This window comes from Phalacrocorax aristotelis, chromosome 1 (assembly GCF_949628215.1).
Source record: "Phalacrocorax aristotelis chromosome 1, bGulAri2.1, whole genome shotgun sequence".
Lineage (NCBI taxonomy): Eukaryota > Metazoa > Chordata > Aves > Suliformes > Phalacrocoracidae > Phalacrocorax > Phalacrocorax aristotelis.
In genome coordinates this window covers 58543787-58566821 of record NC_134276.1, presented here as the reverse complement: position 1 = coordinate 58566821, position 23035 = coordinate 58543787, and the positions used below count along the sequence as shown (strand labels likewise).

Here is a 23035-nt window from a genome sequence, read left to right as displayed (position 1 = left end):
CTACAAACAAAGTAATAAACTGTGATGGAAGAGAGACGCTATCTAAGTCTGCATCACTGCTAATTGCTCCACTGCTTGCATGCTGAAAAAGGAGAAGCTGTACAGAACACACCGACCGACCAAGGGACATCCCTGCAAACACCTATTACAGAGTCTGCACTCCCTCACTACTTGCAAATAGGTCCAACAACCTTCCTGTTTGCTACTGAATTACATCTCAAATGTATAAATGTATGACTCATCATACTTGCAGTGATACTATTATATCGTTATACTTCACAGCAACTTGAGATAATGTATTGACAATTCTACCATGGTATATATAAGCATGAAAAACCGAAAAATAAGAATACACAATGAGCGTGCATTGTCCCATGTACAAAGGTCTACAGGTCAAACATGGGAAAGCATTTCCTCATGTTCTATATGAATAAGATCCACAGGTATGGACACAGATGTGCCAGAAAACATATCTTCTGCTGCTGCAGTAAGAGACCTAATAAGAACACTATTTCTAGCAGAATCGGAATGGCCTGGCACTTACAGTCTGGGGTATTAATGCAGAGAATATTTAATAACAGCAAAGGGCATTCTTTGAGGCTATCACAGGCATAGGGTACCCTCTCCATTGCCTTCTTGCCTGGTACCTGTTTAAAGTGCCAGAAAGCTGGCTATCCTTTAGACTAGAATCACTAAAATTGTGCCAATGCTAGTTACTAGACCTCACTGAAACTGCAAATACATACAGCGAACCTAAATTTCTGCAAATTACTTTCTAACTACCAAGAAGGATTTGCTCTTCCAAATTCTCCAGCTCTTCAGAGGTGGCATTTTCAGCTCCCAAATGCCAAGACTTCCTTTTCTATGAGAGCATGGCTCTTTTAGACCCTTACCTTCAGGACCTCTGAATGACCACAGTGGTCATTAAGCCCCTGGTGCAACACCAAACATCGCTGAATTCAGCCAGGGTTGCTCCTAAGGGTGATAAAAGTTCTGCACTGTGGTCCATGGGAATGGCAACCAAGAGAGATGTTACTGCAAATGGTTTCAGCTTCTCACCAAACTACCAACCTACGGTACACAGCAGACAAATCGACACCAGCTTGGGATTTCCTGAGACCCAGCAAAGGTGGCTCTGACTCGTTATTGTCCCAAGACTGAAAAAGTAAAATTAAATTTAAATTAAGGTGTGAATTCTTTTCTGACACCCAAGTTACTATGTGCACTGCTTTACTTGATACCGTTCACAGAATTAACTAAATTACCTAGAATCACGATGGGGTACCAGGAATTTCAAGAATACCATTTGGCTTGAGTTTCTGTTTTGAGGCTAAACTCATGAAGCTTCTTTATATCCTTTGTCTTGAATTGTGTTTCCAGGTGCGGATTTATTATACAATGATGCGTACAGAAAATTTACCATTCCGCATGAATTCAGGGTACATGAACTCTTGTTCAACTAAAGGCCTGTCACAGTGGATCAGCTGGAAAACGTGACTTTGTATCTACCTCTGAGAAGTTTCTTTCAGAAGTTTTGAAATTATTTCTCCATATTACAATTTGTGCTCTCAGTGTTAATATGGGGGGGGGGGAGTGTTAAGATCATATTTGACCTCCACATTATGAAGCACTTATCCCTCCAAAAATAAATTCATGCATAACAAACATTTCAGACTGCTCAGCTTTTCATTTTAAGAGCAATGTAGTAATAAGAGTTTCTTGTAGACAAGTTTCATTTCAGATCATTTGGACATGTGTGCCCCAGCTGGTCACCCTATTTTACATCTTCCTAGCCTACCTCAGGCAACTTATTTTAGCATGAGACAGATTATCAACTCATGATGCTTTTTTCCCCTCCACCAAATATAAGAGTCTGTGGCAGACAGTTCACACTGAGGTATTTAACTTCTACACACCTGCGTCAGGGCAGATGAATCCTACCACAGTGACATTTTCTATTTTTAATGTTTTTCACACAAGTAGCAGACTGGTCAGATTTATCTAGGGTATATATTAAAAACGACAGATATTTTCAGACAGCCGACTCATATCAGGCTTCTCCTGCTTTCTAAAAATAAAACTAACACCAAGTATTTTTTCCCTTTGACACGAAACCCAATACTATTTATATTTCTCCCTGCCTTTGGGAAATGCCTCCATCTCTCTATTTTTCATTTTCTCTTAGAATGCTCTTTTGTGGCATGTGCCTTGTTCTTTTTCTTCAAAACAAATCAGTCTTTTTTTTTTTTTTGGATGGAAAGTGGAAAAAGATGAGTAAATATTCAGACATTTACTGAGAGTAATCACTATCGTATCAGTTATGCTTGGTCGTACTTAATTTTTACATAGCCTTACAGATGGACTATTCACCTCCTATTTCTCCATGGCTTCGGCAGCAGCACCTCCACAGAACTGAGCTTTCCAATTCCCTGCCCTAGGACTCCCACTGACACTCCCCCAAGGGATGGCATTTGCCTCTGTCCTCCACTGCCTTGCACCTGAGCTGGCTCCAGCTCTCGCTTGCATTAAAAGTAGCCTGCCTCCTCCCAACGCTCAGGGTGGAAAGGTGCTGGGGTACACACGTCTCATCTCTCCCACCTTAGCTGTTGTCCTGTCCCCTTTCCTGGCCCTGGCACTAGATGTAATGCCCTCCTGACCTACTGTCTATACTACATTGCAGGTCTTGTCACTGCCACAAGAGCTTCTCTTCCTTGTCTCTACCGTATACATTTGCACATTCGTGCACCCATCATCTAACCTCAGGCCTGCCTCACTCATCTGTCCCTTTTCACTTTCAAAATTCATGGTCAAAATTCAGTGTCAAACTAGCATCCTTCTACAGGCTCACCTGCAAACACTGAAAAGAAAAAAATCCAAATAAAACCTAAAGGAACTACTAATAGGGTTGGAGGGACCTGCTGAAAGCATTTTGTTACCCCTGCTATCACTGCCAATCGCTTCATCACTTTTCACAAACACGCTGAGCTCCACCTTGCATCACTGGCTTCTTCCCATTGCTACTCTTGATGGCCAGAAATCTCATTCTCATTTCCAGCATATTATGATTTAATGTATATGTGCTTTGTTTTCTCACTAACTGTGGACTTCTCCTCAATTCAGGAGTGAAGAACGATTCTTATCTTATTGCTTCTCCATTAATCCAATGCATCCCCAATACATTTGTCTACTTTGCTCATCAGTAAGGTGACCTCTGATTTGTATATGAAGAGTGAGATGTCTAGGTCAAAATGATCTCCTTGGTTACCTGCCCACACAGTTACTAATATAGGGGGCATCAGGTGTTTGTTTCCTGAGGGATGGAGGTCCTATTTGCTTGGCTTTCTCACAGCCCATCCCCTGACATGGTAATTCTGGTGCCCTGCTCCCACCTCTCTTCTCTTCCCTAAATCTGAGTGTGCCTACTTCTGCCTGTCCCATAGGTTGATAATATCCATTTGGAAAGGGCTGCGGGTGGGATGTCCCTGTGGAAGTAGACACATCTGCTAGCACATTTTCATTCCATCAGGCACAAGCTGTTGGCCATCAGGGTGTCATACAGCTGACGAAGACCTTGTCTGAATCCAGCTCTTCACGATGATCTAAAGAAAAGATCAAGGCAATTATGGGATCCCGAAGGCCTGAAGGGTTCAGCAGCATCATTCTTTTCATTTAATATTCACGAGGTCCTGAAAGAGAGTCCAAAGCCACTTGTGCTGCCAACTCCTTAGCATGCTTATGAGCTTCAACAGGTATTTACTCAAGTAATGATGTATAATATTTAAGTTCAACTTAATAGGTATTTACTCACTCTGAAGAAACAGGGCTAGTTGTTTTAGAAATTAAAGCAATCTGGCTTTATTTATTCTTCTTTAAAGTAATAAATAATGCAGTACTAAAAATCGATCATAACATACTCTAATATATTCTACCAAAATCTATTTTTAACTAATCGCACAGGCAGCAGATGGACTACACAGAAATGAAAAAACCACTGCTGTAGTGTTTTAGGAGCACCCGTGCAGTGACAGTTTTGAATAGCCACTCAATTTTACCTTTCAGCAGGTCTGAGCTACTGCAGTCATCTGTGTTTTTCACTTCCTACTTTCAGGTAATTTTCCTTCTCTTTATGAATTTTATAAACTGCTGGAATAGGCTTACGCAGAAGAACTGGGAGCACAAAGGAGTGAAAAGCCAAGCACAAGTTGTGCATTACCTGTGAAAGTGCTCGTATTCCTCTTTTAAGGGTGCTACTTCTCCCAACCTGCATTTTCTCAGGTGTCCTCACCTAGCACTTCTTATTTTAACAAAACCTGCTTTGTATTTTCCTCTTACACTTCATGCATGCCCCAATCATGCAAGACGAGGCTGCCATTACACACGTGGCATCCTTTTTAGGCGAACACTGCCACTGCATGCGGAGCACAGCTAGTACTTCTGCAGGTTCCCCCAGCAGTAACCACCTCTCTGAAACCCCTCCGATCCCAAAACCTGGTGCTCCAGTTCAGACTCCCTTCCAAGCAAGGGACGGTCCACTGCAACATCCAGAATTTAACTCAAACACAGAAAGGTACCCAATTTATGTTCATCAAGGTTACTCATCAGACACCACACGTATAGCACTTGAGTCAGTTTTAGAAAACTCACTATACTTACAACTTCTCTGGGGAAATCTTCATGTTCCTGGCTTTTGACTGTTTACCTCCTCTTAATTTTCTTCTTACCAGAATACTCTCACATAAACAGACATACGTACTATTGTGTGTCACTGCAGATAATATTGCGCTAAAAAACGAAGTCAGTCAAAGTTAACAAATCTCTGCCTCAAGCTGAAAGTCACGACAGGTACAACAAACAAAGAAATAAATAGATGTTTCCACTGCGGTTACATGTTCAGCCTCCTGAACACTCATAGCCAAAGACTGGCATTTCTGGTGGGCAATAAATCATATGCTGAGATAAAAATATGATATTTGTTTAATTCATGGGAAAATAGTTGGAGCAGCTAGAGATGCCCAGATGCAATTATTTCAAAGAACAGAATCCCAGACAACTACATCTGGAGCTCTGCACTGCACTGTGTTGTTAAAATTTTATGATGGAAAAAAACCAGACTCACATGAGCTGTGTGTACATGCTAAGCACAACGAAACAAACTTGTTTTTCCCCAAATGCCTACAAAATGACTTGACCTCAGAAAAATTTTCCTATGTTTAAATAATAAATATATGCCCTGCAAGACTTTTACTCAACTTGTCAAAGTATCATTTGTTGAATAATTGAAAGCAAGAGCACAAAAGGAAGTTATCACATCAAACATAAACACATTTTTTTTTAAACTGCAATGATATGAAAGCTAAAACAGCCTGTAACAGGAAAGGGAAGTATGTCTTGATTTTTGTTATATAAAAGAGAGGAGTGTGTGCCCCCGCTTACTGCTCATGTTATGTGATACTGCCATCTAGCAGGCTATCAAAGCAAGTCAGGTTTTGGTCCTCTGCAGGGGAGGGTGTGTCTGAGGGGGGGAATTAAAAAAAAAAATCAAACCACCAATAAACCAGAGGTTTTCTGTTTCTTCCCACTGGCTTGTTGTATATGAGCATGTGATCTGTGTGCAAGTCTGCCAGAGGTCTTCATCATCTACACAGAAAAAACACCCTATTTTAAGAGATGAAAAAATGTTATTAAAAGTAAACCAAACCCTTGGTTAAAGTTTGCAGGAGACTTAAAACAGAGTTCCTTTGAATTTTTGAGAGTAGTATTTTGGGTTTGCTTCTTTGCTGCCTTACAGTTTAAGACACAAAGTTTTGCCACAGATTTTATAACGTCAGTTGTTTCAAGGCAATTCAAAGGGTCTTTTCTTGATGCTGCTTGAGATTTGTTGTGGGCTTTAAGATTGGAAACTCTCCCTTCCCGAGTCTGAAAGTTACAGCTACTTACATGTAACTCAGTGTCTTCAGACAAGATAACTTGATTGAACGGAGGCTTGTGATTCTTGGGTGTTTAGCATGAAAGAGGCAGCAAGAGGTTTACATTTGCCTTTCCTACCGTGACAAGCTCTTGCCGTTCAAACACCTTCTTTAGACAAATGACTTTTCATGATCAAGGATTGTTTAGGTTCATTTTTCCAGCCTGGTGCAGGTACAAGGCGAGGTGTCCAGTTCTGCATCCCAGATGCCAGGGTTTGCCAGTACCCCTGCGTGGTGCAGAATGGCACCACCACTAATGGGCTCGCTACATGCCCCACACTCTTCTGAGGGACCTGCTCCCTCAAAGCATTTCCTCTGATAATGTGTCTGAGAAAGGAACTTATTCTTCTAGCTCCTCTGTTGGAATTTTTCACTCCAATCACATTTTCTGCTGTTAGAACAGAATTTTCTACAGTAGTATTTAACGTGGGACTATACAGAATTTCTAGACCAAAACTTTTGCTAAAAAAAATGGACAAAAACTGTTTAAATACTTATTATTCACAGCAGAAGTGCTTTCCTACCTGTTCCCCCACTCCTGTAGAAACTGCAGTTAAAGCTTTTCAAATCACTAAGAATTTTGCATGGGCTCTTACTTGTAATGCTGTTGTATACTGGCACTAAAGATGAAAATAACATTTGTTTTCCCTTCCCACCTTCCTACCAAAAAGCTTGCTTTCAACCAACAAAAAAGGCCGTTTCCTGCTACCTTCCAGATTTTTCAGTAAATTTTCTCAGTATATTGCTACTCTTCTCCCCCCTTTACAAGTTCAGCAGGTTTCCACAAGGAGGAAAGGGAATGTGAGACAGAAGCAGCCTTTTCACCCCTCAGCAGCGCTGATGAGAGCCGTCTGCCCTGCCAGAAGGCTTCCTGGGGTTAGATGGGTAGACTGGAGAGGAAGCCTTTTTTGGGGACACCAGGGAGCAGCTGATGCTTCTGCTTTATGCAGAAGAAGAAAATAGCTTGAATAGGTGCCACGTCACATTTCAGTCTAAGGGGAACCTGCCTCCTCTGGGGGTGGCGGCCGCCTTTGCGGGCACTCTGGCAAGGAGAGGTGCTCTGTTGCTGCATGCCCCGGCTCCCCTCCTGCCCCAGGGAGCTGCCACGCACCGTGTCTCAAATCCCCACAAACATTTGGCATGTTTGTATTTTATGCTATCTTAACTACTTTTTTGAATTCTGGGCCAAATATTTTAGTTGTTCTTTTGTTTGTGGCACTCCAATGTAACATAACTACTTTTATTTTCACTTAATTATATTTTTACAAATTTTGACACAACTGAAGGCTACTGAATGATTTCCTAATTAATATCTGCATAATTGCCACCTAATTTAGTGTGAATGCTGATGCATAATTTAAAACAGCTGTGCTTGATAATCACAAGCTTTAGCACAAGCCAGCCTGTTGATCTTATATTTCTTTCCAGCATGGCCTATGAGTATTTCATTTTTCTACTGGATCTGCCTCTTAATTTTTTTTTCTTGGTTAAAGGTCATAAAACCAGAAGAACAATGTTGTCACTAAGTAATACCTTCCAGCAGCACTCTCTGTAATGCTATTTTTATACTGTCAGTCTTTGGCCCGTTTTCATTGCTACAGAAAAATAAAGCCACTGAAGTGTTGTGAGCAAGGCTACCTTCTTCAGAATAATTTGGAATTTGGTAATTGTCCTGTAATAATCAAGACCTAAGGAAGCACCCACTGAGCCTGAGAAACACTGATTAAGACACAGAAATGCTGGTGTCTTATCTCCCGTCGCAGTCAATGGGGTGATACAACCTAGCCAGTGCGCCAGCTGAGCTTGGAGATCACTTCACGTGAACACCCACTGCAGGCTCAGGTCATTTGCTCACCAGGGTTTTAGTACCATTTGGGCCAAGGTGTCCTGCCCGTTGTCCAGCTGCCAGTTCACAAGCATGCAGATTTGTCTGCAGGTCCTGAATTGCATCTGTCAAGCTTATCAAAATGTCTTGGATAACCTAGACATCCAAGATTATCTTAGGACAACCTTAAACGCCAGTAGACACACGTTTAGGCAACTGAACCACGCCCTGGGTGACTCTTGAAGGGTGAGCCGGACTATTCTCCAGACTTTGTCTGACTCTGCTGATAACCTTCACAGTCTGCAACGGGCACTTAAACTTCTAGCTTGCATGTAGACACCCATACGCAGACAGCAACTCTTGGGTGTCTCAATTTCAGGCTGAGTCCTAACCTTTTAATCCTTGTAGGACTAACCAATGCATATATGTAAATAAAGCAATCATAAGGCTTTCTACCTAGAAATTTAAAGCCCCCCCAAAACAGCTGTTGGCATTATTCAAAATAGAAATTAAGTCCCAGAATTCAGGATAACACCTCTCTCAAATAATGTCAGGATAGATCATCCTGTGTGAAATCCTATGTCTACCTGTGAGTGAAACTGAGCAGGTAACAGTTTCCTTGCTTGCTTGAGTACTGCTAGTCCACTAGCTACTGGAGTAATAATTAAAAGCTGTGTTAAAGATCTCGGAAGTATATATTTACACACAATTACTGTATTAATATTTTCAGTAAGATGTTTTACATACCTCTGCCCACACACATGCACTAGAGGGAGCCAGGACCAAACCCTCAGTATACATGCCCTAATGCTGCTGCTCACCATCATTTCATGCTTTCTGGAACTTCGCTGGTTTCATCCTCCAAAAAATGTTGTCGTCATCCCCAAATAACAACTGAACGTAGACTCATTAAGGATCTAACCCTGAGGTAAGGTTAAGCAACTGCAGCTCCCAGCCCAACTCTGGTGGGAACAGCTGGAGCAGTTGCGAAGCAGGGAAGGGGAAAAGGGGAAGGACCTCTCGCCTCTGACTGGTCATGCTCCCGGACTCCTCATGTACCTTTGGAAGTCCACCTGCCTTTCACTGAAAATTCCAAGCTGAAATCTCCCCTCCATCCCCTCTCATCACAGCCTGGCAGCTAGAGTAAGCGGGGACACCCCCTCACAAGATGTCTACACTCAGTGAACGGCAACACGACCAGCTCTTTTATCAACTGAGTCAGTATTTAATCAGGATTTGTAAAACAGGGTTTTTGCTACAGTACTTTTACTCCATCCTGTTTTCATTGCACTGAGCCAAAGCGATTCTCCTCCCCCCTGAAGTACACCACAAGAAAATTATTTTGGTTTTAAAACCTAGCTTCCATTAAGTCAGGAAAAGCAAGAGACTTCCAATTTTCTATATATTCTTAACTCGTGTAACCCTGCACGGATGTACTATGGTACAGCGGTTAACCCTACCCAACCTTCTCACGTGCCTCGTGCCATACACTGAACACACAACGCGTAGAGTTGCTAGCCAAGCATGACCGGCTGCGTGTGTTGTCAATGCAGGCACGTTTTGAGCTGTTACGTTATTTTCAGAAAGAAAGGGCACAGAGAAGACATGAGACATAAGTTCATCTTTTTTTCAAAACACAAGCTGACAGCACATACTAAATAATTTACTGGACCCAATGGAGTTGTTTAGGTTTTTTTAGCTGTCAGCTGAGACTCTGTAACTTTTCGGATGTTGACTTTTCCTTCCACTGGTGCTTCAAGGATGCCGGGATCACCACACTCAACCCAAGGAAGTCCAGCAATCTTTCCCCAGGCCAGAATACTAAGCCAAACAATATTGAGCTAAATGATTAAGCCCTGCTACAACTTTCTTTTCATGCCTGGCATTGTGAGGAGAAGCTGTGGGAGCTGAAATGGGATGGGCTGAAGGCTGCAGGTTGATTAAAACAGTGTGGCAGAGACACTGGAAAGAGGAAACGGTATCCCACATATATGTAAAGCAGTGTGGCACAGACCAGGAAAGGAAATTTCATCTAGATGGGAATAAAAAAGTCCTTTTCTGAAATACAGAGGAGAGTTTAAATCCATACAAGGGGACACAAACAAAGGATGTTATGACTATGAACAAAGTCTTAATCCAAGTTAATTACCTGTGCTTCTTGGGCTAAAGAAATACTGAGAGTTAGGACCACAGAGTTACTATGGGGCCTTTCCCAGTGTTGTAGCTTTGTCTCCAGCTCTTAGGAGGTTGTCAATAAACAGCAAACTTGGAGATTTGCCGCTTATAAAGAAGTAACAACTACTACTTTCCTACCTTCAAACACACTTTTTTTTTTTTACAGTAGCTTTTACAGATTTGCAATGACTAAAACAACGGCAGGACTGAGAAGAAAAAGACAGTGATGGCACATGCGACAGAAACCAACACGAAAAGCTGCTGGGGAGGGACTCATCTCTTCCACGTGCAGTGCTGCAGAGCTTTGGTTATGCACCTACGCTCCTTCCACAGGCAAGAGAAAGAGGCAGGACCCTTCAGGGCAATTTACCTTGCCCTAACATGGACTTCTAGAAAAGCAGATGAACTGGATGCCGAACTTCCAAATGGCTGAAGTTAAACAAGTGAAAACCCGTCCCCATGTTAAACCATCCTTTAATTTCAGCATGGAGTTATATGTATACACACGCACAAATATATACAACTAAATAAATACAGACAGACACTTTTTACAACTCCTGTTAAATTTAAAATGCTCTAATCCTCCAATGCAAACAAATTCTGCACTAGGAAAGGAGGGACTCTGCCTGCCATCCCGATAGATTGGAAAATGCAGTAAGGCACACCTATGTCTCCCCAGCAGCACTAGTTACTCGTGTGGAAGTATTCTCATTAGTTAAAAAAAAAAAAACCCACCCCTGCTTACTGGTTCTTTTGTAGGTGTACGTGGATTTATTCTCCTTCAGCCACAGTCGGCCCCCCTCTGGGGCTCAGGAGTGTGGGTGGTGGAGCTGCCCTGGCCGCATTCCCATGCTGGAGAGGGTCCCCAGATGGCCCCCTCCCCAAACCGCCCCGTTTTCTCATAGCCCCTTGGCATCTTCAAGTCCCTCTGTCACCACTTTGAGGTCACAACACTACACTGGATACCACCAATTTTCTGCTGCAGGTGCTGTTCTGGGAAGGACAGTGAAATGCACCATTTGCCTGCTGCACTTTCCTCCTCGTCCCAAGCATTTTTTCATTAAAACAAGCTAGCTCTCAGAAAAGAACGCACAAAATGACAACCTTCTTTTGATGAAAATGCTAGAAGCACAAACACGACAATGCTGGCAAAGGAGCCTTTTAAAAAAAAAAAAAGAAAACCAGAGAAAACGGACTGGTTTGTGTTTCTTTAACAAAGTAGGGTGTATTTCAGAGGTAGTATATTTTTCCTAAGCTATTATAAATAAACTCTTGTGGCAACTTCTATTTTTCCATGGGATACTTAAATAGTTTTGGGACTGGCAGTAAAAAAAAAATAAATCTGCTGGTATAACATTATTAAGCAAAACATTTTCACTGTTTTTTGTAATTCCTTGGCAGGTGGAAGGGAATGAATCAATGGGCGAGCGTTTCTACTAGGTCTGCAACAGCTTGTCGGTCTGGCCAGGAGCAAGACACGGAAAGGTGATGGGAACACAGCCCTTTGCTTTTGCTTGGTGAGCAAATCTGCTTGCTTCCTCCTCAGTTTGGCCTCTCAAAACCTGAGGGAAAACAGCTCTCAGGTGGAAGGCCCTGAGCATGGTCCCAAAGCAACAGAAAAGCCAGAGTGACCCAAGTGCTCTGCAAACCCCGCTCCTGGCAGATGCTAGGTACATCGGGGTGGGAATCTCCAGGGGATACTACGGAGGAGTCAAAACTACACACTCAGAGCTGTGACAGATATGTCTTGCCTGGGAATCAGGTCCTACAGGAGGAGGGGGAAACCCTACTGAAATGAAAACTGCCATTAACATAACAAGCAGCAGAAGAAAAGGAGCAAGTATCATCTTTCCCAGCCTGCCTCTACCAATAATAACCCTAGGGGATCTTGGTAACAATGTCCTTCCTCAGGAAAATATAATCCCCAGGTTAAGGATACACTTTGAAACATAAAGCAGGCATAGTCATAAATATCTCGAGTGCTGTTTTGATCACTAGCATTTATAGAAAATATCCAGTTTTGTTTCTATTTTGTTTCAGCTACCTCGTCCTGCTTGTGATTTTAGACCGCTTCCATGCTGACAAATCACTCACTTCCACACACCGCATGGAAGCCTACATTAACGCACCTGAACCGTTTGAAACCTGTGATGATCTTCCTTTTGAACTTAGGAGTTAATAACAGACTTTTGTAAGTAGTCCAGTACTACGGTGATTCTAACTCCAGCTGGGTTAATTACACAGTAATTAGGTACAAACATCGCAACACAAAACACAGCTACATCATTATTTGCAACAAATGTTAACTCTAAATAAGTGCAACCTGTCCCACAAACACTTGCTATAAACGACTTAAAAATAAAAGTAAAATTTGATGGGGTAAACACAGGAAAAAAAAAATTCTCCGGGAGAATTTTTTTTGTTAAAAAAAATTAAAATAAAAATCTCAGCACTCATTTAGAGTTCGGGATCTTGTGAAAGAAAGCTTTAAAAGGAGCAAACCTGATTTGCTGTGGCTGTTGCGGCGAAGGGAACACTTGTTGCAGGAGTTGTTGCTGCAGAGACAGTGGCGGCCGTAGCGTTGTGCATCATGGGTACTTTCAGGAGGGGAACCATGGAAGCAATGAACAGGAGGGTGCAGCATTATGGTAAGAGAAGTGGTATTTTTGGCATGGTGAATATCAAGAGCGGCAAGCCATCGTCATGGGTTAAACCAGCAGATGGCATGCAATCACAGTGCAAAGCGAGAAAGCGTGGCGGAGAAATAAAAAAAGGGAAAATAGCTTATTACAAGTACAATTAAAGGAAGGTTGTCAACACAATCGGCGATTCCCAGAAAAAAGAGCAAGGACCATTGAAAATGCAGGCGTTATCTCTAAGAACAGGATTACTTGTGCAAACGAGGTCTCTACCAAAATAGTCTGTTACCTGAGAATTGCTGCGTGGGCAATTTGTTTTCCCCCAGTATCAATATAAAGCACTCCAAAATAAAATTCTACTAAAATAAAAATTACAATGCTTTGTTCTGGGAAGACAACTGAAGAATGTTTATCTTAACTTTTAAAAATGATTAAAAAACGAATTATTTTCATGTATCTTCATTCTGAAGTGAGCCAGATACTCGCTGTCTTCCTCTATAATCCAATTTATGCTTTTTTTTTTTTCTACTAGCACTGCAAAACTGTTAGGCTTTATCAGAGTTAAATTACCATCTCCTTTGAGGAAAAAATCAGGAGAAGGATGATAATAATTTTCCTGATTTAAATACTACTTTGTTTGATCTAAAAAAGCAAGGTCGATTTTGTGAAAGTTGCTGCTTTTGCTCATTTTAAGAACAATTTTAATCAGCATCTTCATGAGAGAATTATTAACTTGATGTTTTAAAAGTTTGATATTTTGACTGCTTATCTGAGTAGTCCGACAAAAAAAAAACATCACTGGGATAGGCCTCTACATTAGAAGAAAGATGACTTTTCTGTCTTAGGGGCTGTTGCACCGGACTTCCATTTTGCATGCCCAAAATGTTAATTCCAAGCTGCAAATACATTTAAAGGAGGAGCGAGAATCAGATCACAGGTTTCGACAGAACCTCTGTGGATCAAAGCAGGCATTTCTGGGAAACGCTGATAAAACTTTCTAACACACAGCAAAAAGGAGAAATAGGCACACCACTATGAAACTTTAAAACACTGATGAAATTTGCTGGTTTTTTCCAGTATTTTATGATTTATAGTACTAGACAATATAAAATATAAATAAAACTTTGAAAACTGAAAAGCAGACTGGAATTCATGGTATTATGCTTTTGCAGTGTAGTTGTTATAGCAGGTGATATGACATCTAAACTGCGGCTTTCATCTACAAATCTAAACACGCTGCAAAGTCAACCAGAAGGACAAGCGAACCTTTAATACTAGTCGTTGTCTAAATCTTGCCTAGGATTTCTGATACAAGTGAATATATATCATAAACAGTATAAAAAGAGATCAATAAAGAAATTTGGAACCTACCAATACTGGTAGCGGGTGTCATGCACAAAACTGACCCTGCATGTCATGCAATGATAGGTGAAAAAAGTGGATAAAGGGAAGAAACAGGTTAGCCATTTAGAGTTAACATTCAAAGTGAGATTCAAGCATAACCACAGAGAAGTAAGTTAGTTAAATGAAACTGCAAGGTCATTCATAGTTTTGCTTTAATACAAAAAAGGTGATTACGTTCTTGCTTGAACCCCTACCTCAGCACACTGTGTGACTTTTGGCATGTCTCTGTTTACATACACGATGCTTCATATACTTTTTTGTTTAGTGCTTTTATCCTTTCACCTAGTACTTTTGCAGCAACAGGTTTCTGTTTATAGAAACATCTTCGGTTAAATATCACACATCCTTAGTTAAATATGACATTATTTGGGAATTTTTGAACTCACTGCATAAATCAGACAGCTCAATGTTGTGTAGATCAATATTCACCAACTTTCTGATGTGCAGCAGAGTTCAAATGGAAGTATTTGACATTGTTCTTCTGGTGCTTTGCCAAACCTAATGTACTTGTTTTTAACACCTCATCTGAGGTTGAGAGGCGCTTCTGACCAGAGAAAACGCTCCTGTGACAATTCCCCAAGCTAAACACCTCAAAGTGCATAATGTTCCAGCAAGAGGCTCCCAGCGCAGCTCGAAGATGCTCTGGAAGGGCTGCTCACCTGCCAAGGAGTTTAGGTTTGGTGCCTAGTCCACCTTTAACCTTTCTGGGAAGACCAAATGAAAAAAAAAAGAATAGCCTATTTTCAGTACAGTGCATATAGCAAGCTGGTGAAGGTGAGCAGGTAAGGAGACTAGTCCCAGGTACACACATATTTGATACGAAGTCAAATATGCTTCTTGTATTCCTGCTTAATTTCTACAGCAGCCCCTTATCGGACCATCGCAGTAGCAGTGTAACTATGAATGACCTTACTCAAGAACAGTCCCCGGAGAATACACAAAGTTCCTCCTCTAGAGGCTACAGAAACACTAACAAACAGCAATGGGAAGAGAGAAAAGATCTCTTGTTTTTAAGATCATTCACCAAACAATAAGGAGAAGGTGACAAAGCAATCAAACTGATGTGAAACAAATGAAGTGCAGAAATTTGGAGGTAAGCCATGCTAAGTCAAGCCCCACACTTTTTATTAGGGGAGCGAGTGGTTAAGAAAGCAGAGAAGTTATATAAAACAATGAAGTTTTATATATATATTCCAGCAGCAAAACTTTTCTTAAAATTGAACTTAACACACACACACACACACACAAGGAACACATTTGAAAATAATACCAGTTCAGAAAACATCACAAAATCATTTAAAATCCAACACATAACGTCATGCATTGCTCCTTAGACGTGGCTGGCATGACAGTCCTTACACCCACCAAATCCAACCTTCCCAGGAAATGTGGGAATATCAGACATAGCATCTTTAATGAAAAGCTCCTGACACCCACTCATATAGAGGGGGATCCCCTTTCCTAACCTCCTCCCATAGCCCACTCCTCTCTCTAACACCCTTTTCTAGGTGCTGATGGTGTGCTCAAAGTGCAGGAGGTTCAGCACCGTGAGAAAAGTTTTCACTCAGGGCCTGGGCTCCATCTGCTCTGTTATCCCTCTGTTTCTTCTTTTTTCAGGCACTTGTTTTGGGGCTTGCCAACAACCTGGCCCTTAACGTTTGGTTCCAAGATCCACCCTTCCTACCATCAGAAATTTGTAAGATAAAACTATAATCACAACCGTTGGTTGGAAAGAGGGATGGACAATAAAACCACAAAGAATGAGCTAGTTAAGGAAGCATGAGCACTCCGAAAGTCTGGAAAATATCCAAATGCTATTTCACTGAAAAAAGGCTTAAACTACTGTATTTTCCATACTTAATTTAAAATCCTTGGGAATTGCAAGTAATAGCGATAAGCCCTGAAGGGGAGTGCTTAAGAGAAGGAATAATGCATATCATACTGCAAATTCTCAGGGTTACAATGTAAAATAAGTTTATGGAAATTTCTGTACGTTTGTAAGCACAGGGCAGTCTTCCGTTCATGTCCAAAAAGGCAGCCTCACTATTTATTTATTTTTTTTCCAAACACTCCCATAAATGTCAGTGTGTTTTCTGCCAGAGATATTCTGGTGCACCAATGTGCTAAAAATACGGCACGCTATAACTTACTATTATAAATACAGGGGCAGGCTCCAAGGTTGTTACTCAGGCCTTATAGCAAAATTCCATGAAGTCAAAGCCATCTGTGTTTGTTTTTATCTTTAAAAACATATGGGAATGCTAATAGATCGGGAAATCGTTGTGTGCTGTGTTTCATTCCTTGTTTAACTGACATTATTTCTATAAACTAAAATAACATCGCTGAAATGTCAAGCACATTTGCAAACACATAGTTTTAAGCAATTCTGGAAGTTCACACTCAGTAACGTTCTGATACAAAAATATGTAACTTGTTAATTACAAATGAAATCACAGAATTCATTAGGCAGGATATCTACTTTTGGGAAGTTTGGAGTGGGGGTGACTGACATAATTTAGAGGGTTATGTTGTTACTGTTTACACAAGTACCTAGCACATTCTGTCTTTTGCAGTGTTAAAGAGAAGCCCTGCTACCAGCCACGGTGCAGTTCAAGCCATCTCTGAATGCTCTGATTTTTACAGGGTTCTGAGCACTGAAATGCAAATTACGTTCACTCGTCTTCAGATCACCCCTACGGAGAATTGTAACCCCAGCTATTAGCCGCAAATGCTAGGAAAAGTTCCGGTGGTGTTCCAAAATGAAAACCACGAAAAGGCATCTGATGCCTCAAAGCCCTTTAGTGCAGCTACAGGGAGCGATGTGTTTTGCCAGTGCTTCCACGCAGCTATCGACTGGAAGGTTATGGCTGGGGCTCCCCTTCTCACTCCGCTTGTGCGAGGCTGGGGTAACCCCCACAGCTGCAAAACAGCACCCGAGGGAGCAGGACGATGCGCCTCGGCCAGGGCACGTTTCCCGTGGCGTCTCTGAAGTGAGATGCTTTTCCCAGCATTTTTGTTAGCGGAACTTTGCCCCCACGTCTCCTAGGAGAGTGCTGGCAGATAAAAGTCAAAATACAGCCAATTTAAGGTAGGAAAAAAGGGGCAAGCTCTGGGCAATGATGAATGAGCTTATGAATGTGAAAAGCAGCCTGACGGCATGTTGAAATCCCTGCTTCAATTCTCATACTTGACAGGAGGAATTAAAATAACCTGTAAATATCTGTGCAGAGTTCACCTCAGGTAGGGCAGGGAGCGTAATAAAACCTTCTGTTAAGTGCAACTGCCTGACACGGATATTACCTAAGGAACACAAAATTGGTTCAGTGTGGGTGCAACGTACCTGTTGGGATAAATGCTGCATGTTGCTGCAACTGAGCATTGGCAAGAGCCTGTTGATAGTGCAAGACACTGGGATTGAAAACGGCACTGGCACCATTGCTTTTTTCAAGTGCTTGTCTCTTTGGTAAAGGGTGAAGAACACCAGGAGGAAAGGCCTGCAAATAAGAAAGTTAGTTAAAATGACATAGTTTTAAAGACATTGTCTGTAACATATACATAAATACAAAAACTTATTATCTTTTAAAGCAGCTAAAGATGCCTCGCCATGCATATTAACTCAAAGCACAGCAATGTAAAATGAGTGAAATTTTGTTATTGATAGCAAAAGCATGGTACTATTAACCTAAAACTGTAGCAGCACAACTACTGAAAAGAAAGGCCTTTAAAGCAACAAAAATGGCATTGCCTTTAAATAGGTTTTCAAATATTATAGGGAGAAAAAACCACTTGTGTTTCATTGCCAAGTATTTTCTTTTTTTAATTTAAATATAATTTCCTATTATTATACAGATTAATGGATTACGTTACACGTTTTCAATTACAGAAGCAGTTTTATCTCAATTTGACTTTTCATGAGAGGATATTTAAAAAAATGAAACCATGTTAGGAACCAAACTAAATCGTCTGCGTTTATTACATATGAGAATGAGATGGATAAATAGAGTTTCCGGTAAATTAACGAGTATGTGAAATAATTTCCGGTTGATGTTCAAAAGTAAAGCGATACAAATTTCATTAGTTGCTTCTCTGAAAAAAAAAAAAAAAAAGCTACATGCAAAGCAAAAGGTGAAAGGTCAAAGTACCAGGTCTACAGTTGCTTCGAGAGGTCGCTTCATTGCTTTGGCAGTCGACTGAGTCTTTTAATAACAGGCAGCGAGCACATGATGGCAGTGGGCCAATGGGATTCAAGCGAATTAACATACAGGTAAACAGCAAGCAGAGGTGCATCATGGGAACGGCATTGCATTTGTGGATAGGTGAGAAGGAAAAAAATATTCTGAATGCAATATACAACATACAAAACACTAGGCATGCACAACAACAAAAATGTCTTCTAAAGAAATGAATATTACATTTCGAATTAGTACCGAAGCAAAAATGCATCTACTATACCTTAGTTAAAAGCATATAAGAGAGTAAAATATAGATGTTTGAAATTCAGGAAAGTTGAGTAAAACAGCAGCTTGCAGACACTATTAAGCATCGTATAAACACTTCACAGAGATGCAGAAAGTTGTAAGGATACGCCTATAAGAATTCCTGATAAGTTAGTTAAGTCACATTTTAAAGCGGAAAAAATCAATTTGGAAGGCTACATTTTCAAATACAAAGCACTAGTGAAAGTTGTAATGCATTACAAATGCTATTAATATCAGTGTTTGCAAGGTGAGGGTCTTTTAATTCAGAGAAGTGCGTCATTCAATAGATTTAGGGTTCAAAATGAGAGAGGTTCTCCTTTTCCAATACAAAGCAGAATAAGTAATATGTCTAGTTACACTAACTTATCATTAATTCCTTTTTTTTTTCCCCCTACAGCTGGGTCATTTCTGTAGGTTTTTTTTCCTTGTAACTTACCACATTATATTGAGAGGGAAAAAAGTCTTTCAGAATTTAAAACATATTTTCTAAGTTTTGCTACAACCTTCAGTACTAGCTTTAGGAGCAGGGAGCAAAAATACTGCTCTCAGTTCATAAGCGAACATTAACATACGAGTTATGATACTAGTCCAGCATTATTAATTTTTTTAAAAGAAAATATTGAGGTATACTACACAGGCATATACATTTAGGTATACTTCCATAGTAAGATCAAACTTATGGCTGATATGATGGCATTCTGTAAAAAATCTTCTAATATAAAATATTACTTTCAAATCTTATAGTGGAAATAATTCTTATAAACCTTCAGAAAGGAAAGGAAGATTTGCTTAAAAATCAGAATTTTTACTTTTGTTTTTTAAACACAGGCTGACAGCTCTTTTTAGGATATGCAGATTATGCCTATCTTGACATCAGTATGTGGAAATAGGGAACAAAAGTGAAAAAAACTAAAAGAGGACGAGGCCCCAGATGCCTACGAACAGCTTATGGTCACATGATTAGCTAGTGCCAACAGAGTATTTTGCAGGATAGCCCTCGCTTTGCCAATTCCTTGTTCCTGCCTTTGTTGCACCTACGTTGCATGAGGCTTTCCAACACCCTCCCCATCTATCCTTCGGCACATTTCTGGATTACATATCCTGATCTACAGGATCTGCTCATCTGTCTGGGTCCAAGACTCAGACATAACAAGAAACACCTGGTGCAAAGTGAGGATCTGAAGAGCCTTTTTGCATCTAAGCAGGGCGCTGTGCAGCCGACATGTGGTACCCCCCATGGGCATCCCCATGGGGGACATCACTACATCTGCATGGGGCACAGCCTCAGATCCACTCTGCGTCCACCATGGATGGAAGTCTACACGGAGGTGAAGCATTACGACTGAATTCCACATTATGTGATGACGAAGTCCACAAATTTGAATCAACATCATTAAGAGTAAAGCATTTTAGTTAATTACCTTTATTATTCAAATGCAGATCTTATCTGATTTCACTCATTAACTTATTATCTCTGTGTTTATGATTGCCTTTCTCCACTTCTTCTCTATGCTCCTCTTAACGTCATCTCCCTGTTTTGAAGCTTTTTGCTGGCCTTCCCCTCATCTTCTACAGCAAGTTCAGTCTCACAGTTTTCCCAGCCCGAAGGCTGTAACTTGATCTGTTTCTATACCTACTCATCAACCTTTTTTCCACATACTCTCCCCCTCTTTTCAGGCTTTCAGACCAACTATCCATTTTTCTCTCCAGCCTTCACCTTTTATTTCATTTTGTCCTGATAGTAAACCCTGCTTTGCCTCTTTCTGTTCCATCAGGTAATCTCCTGCTCAACATTTTATCTCCTACATAACTAACAACCAAAAACTTCAATAGGTATAGACTGTAGAGGAGGATGCTACAGAAAGGAAATAAAGATAATAATAAAAATGATCAAACATACTGAGGCATAGTATTTGTCTGCTGTATGTCACACTGGTACGCTATAACATCTCCTGGAATATGACCGAGATCCACATAGGGAGGACTGCATGGATGTGCAAGGAGCTCCTGATGAAACTCAAATGCAAGAAGGGAAGCACACAAGAGGTGGAAGTAGGGACAGATGCCCCAGGAGGAATAGGGACATGCCTGAGCATGCAGGGATGGGTTAGGAAAGCCAAGGACCACCTGGAGCTGAGTCTGGCTAGGGGTGTGAAGGACAACAAGAAGGGCTTCTCCAAGTATATCAGCAACAAAAGGAAGACTAGGGAAAATGGGGGCCTGCTGCTGAATGGGGCAGGTGATCTGATGACACAGGATACGGAAAAGGCTGAGGTACCGAACGACTTATCCACCTCAGTCTTTACTGGTAACACTGGCCTTCAGGCCAGTGGGAGACCAGTGGGAAAGTCTGAAGCGAGGAAGATTTACCCAAGGAGGAGGATCGGGCTAGGGAACATTTAAACAAATCAGATGTACACAAACCCATAGGAGCTGAGAGGATGCACCAATGGGTGCTGAGGGAGCTGGCCAATGTCACTGCAAGGCCACTCTTAATTATTTTCAAAAGGTCACTGCGACTGGGGGAAGTTCCCACAGACTGTAAGGAAGTATATGACACTCCTGTCATGAAAATGGGCAGGAAGGAAGGTCTGATGAATGACAGGTTGGTCAACCTCACCTCAGTCCCTGGGAAAGCGGTTGAGCAAATCCTCCTGCAAACCATGTCCGAACACATGAAATCCAAGAAGGTGATGCAGAGTAGTCAGCATAGATTTTTGAAGGGGAAATTGTGCTAACCAACCTGACAGCCTTCTATGATGGGACTGACTTGGTGGGTGAGGGCAGAGCAATAGATGTTGTTTCTCTTGGCTTCAGAAAAGTTTTCAACACTGTCTCCCATTTCATCCTCATAGACAAACTTATTTAGTATGGGCTAAATGGGAAACAGTGAGGTGGACTGAAAATTGGCTCAACTTCCAGGCTCAAAGGGTTCTGATCAGCAACACAAAGTACTCCTGGAGGCCAGTCACTAGTGGTGTAAAACTTGGAGGAGTGGCTGATACACAAGACACATGTGCTGCCACTCAGAGGGACTTGGAAAGGTGGAAAGGCTGGAGAAACGAGCACAGAGGAACATCATGAAGTTCAACAAATGGAAATACCAAGCCATGTTCCTGGGGAGGAGCAACCCCAGGCACCACTACATGCTGGGGGGGGTCAATCGGCTGGAAAGCAGCTTGGCAGAAAAGGCCCTCAAGGTCCTGGTGGACACCAACTTGAACATGAGCCAGCAATGTGCCCTTACAGCAAAGGCAGCCAACAGCATCCTAGGCTGCATAAGGAAGAGCATCACCAGCAGGTCAAGGTGATCCTTTCTCTCTACTCAGCACTGGTGAGGCCTTACATGGAGCACTATGTCCAGGTCTGGGCACCCCAGTACAAGAAAGACATGGACATGCTAGAAAACACTCCCATAAAGGGCCCCAAAGATGATTAAGGAACTGGAGCACATCTCATATGAGGAAAGGCTGAGAGAGCTGGGACTGATCAGCCCGGAGAAGAGAAGATGCACGGGGATCTCGTCAGTGTATATAAATACCTGATAGGGGAGTAAAGATGGAACCAGACTCTTTTCAGCGGTGCCCTGTGACAGGACAAGATGCAGTGGGAACAAATTTAAATAGAAGAAATTCCATTTAAATGTAAGCTTCTGTTTTTGTTTTTACTGTAAGCATTACTTAACCTTAGCATGTTGTCAAGAAAAGTTGTGGAGTCTCTATCTTTAGAAACTTTCAAAAGCCAACTAGGCATGTCCTGGGCAATCTGCTCTAGCTTGCCCTGCTTGAGCAGCGGGGTTGGACTAGATGATCTCCAGAGGTCCTTTCCAACACCAACTACGAATTCACATTTTAATTTAGGCTGTACATTCTTCAGTGACTTTTTATGCTCTCTTATGCACCACATGAATATTTGGAGTTCCCTGAATACAATGATAGATGACACTGCCTCCTGTACATGGTCTACAGCCTCTTTCACTGTGCCTTTCTCCTTCTTTTTTACTTCAAATGATGGGGTCACCTAAGATACCTGAATAAAAATTCCTAAACTTCAATGTAGAGAAATGCAGATAGGGTGTTTTCTGCAAGGTCCCAGGCTGCAGAACTCATTGACCTTCCATGGCCTTACAAGCTTTGCCTACAGCGCTCTAACCCTATCTACAATGCTTACCTCTATGAGCACCCTCTGGACCACAGCAATGTAGCCAGTTCCCCAGCCAGGAAGGAAAACTTCTTGGACACAATTTCAACCTGGGAGCAACCTGCAAGTGAACCCTACAGGTAAGCATTTGTACTTCTGCCTTACTTTTGCTCTCTAGATCCAACTGAGTATTCTTGGTCGTTCTTGGGTCATCTTGCAGGCATGTGTCTTTTCTACCACCTTTTTGCTATTGCCATTCCAGTGAATTTTCATTCACTCTGATTGTTTAAAATTTATATTAAACAAAAACTAGTTGGATTGTAAGGAATCTTTTCTGTTTGGTAGTCTAAAGATGCCATTAAAATATTTTGTACATATTTTTCTGCAAAAAGTTACCTTGAATTACAG

At 41.4% G+C, this 23035-nt stretch overlaps 1 protein-coding gene across 12 annotated transcripts in view; it reads right to left on the bottom strand.

Moving 5' to 3' along the window:
• Positions 1-23035, bottom strand: part of MBNL2 (muscleblind like splicing regulator 2) — a 113303-nt gene that overhangs the window by 6049 nt on the left and 84219 nt on the right. For 6 of the 12 annotated variants that reach the window (XM_075089775.1, XM_075089837.1, XM_075089790.1 and 3 more), the window contains 2 exons: positions 18152-18205; positions 17350-17503 (listed from right to left, as the gene is read on the bottom strand). In XM_075089775.1, the coding sequence (XP_074945876.1) occupies positions 17350-17503; positions 18152-18205 (208 nt within the window). Of the gene's footprint in view, positions 1-12468; positions 12564-13976; positions 14013-17349; positions 17504-18151; positions 18206-23035 lie in introns of all 12 variants that reach the window. The other 6 variants (XM_075089825.1, XM_075089818.1, XM_075089811.1 and 3 more) reach the window with 4 other exon arrangements.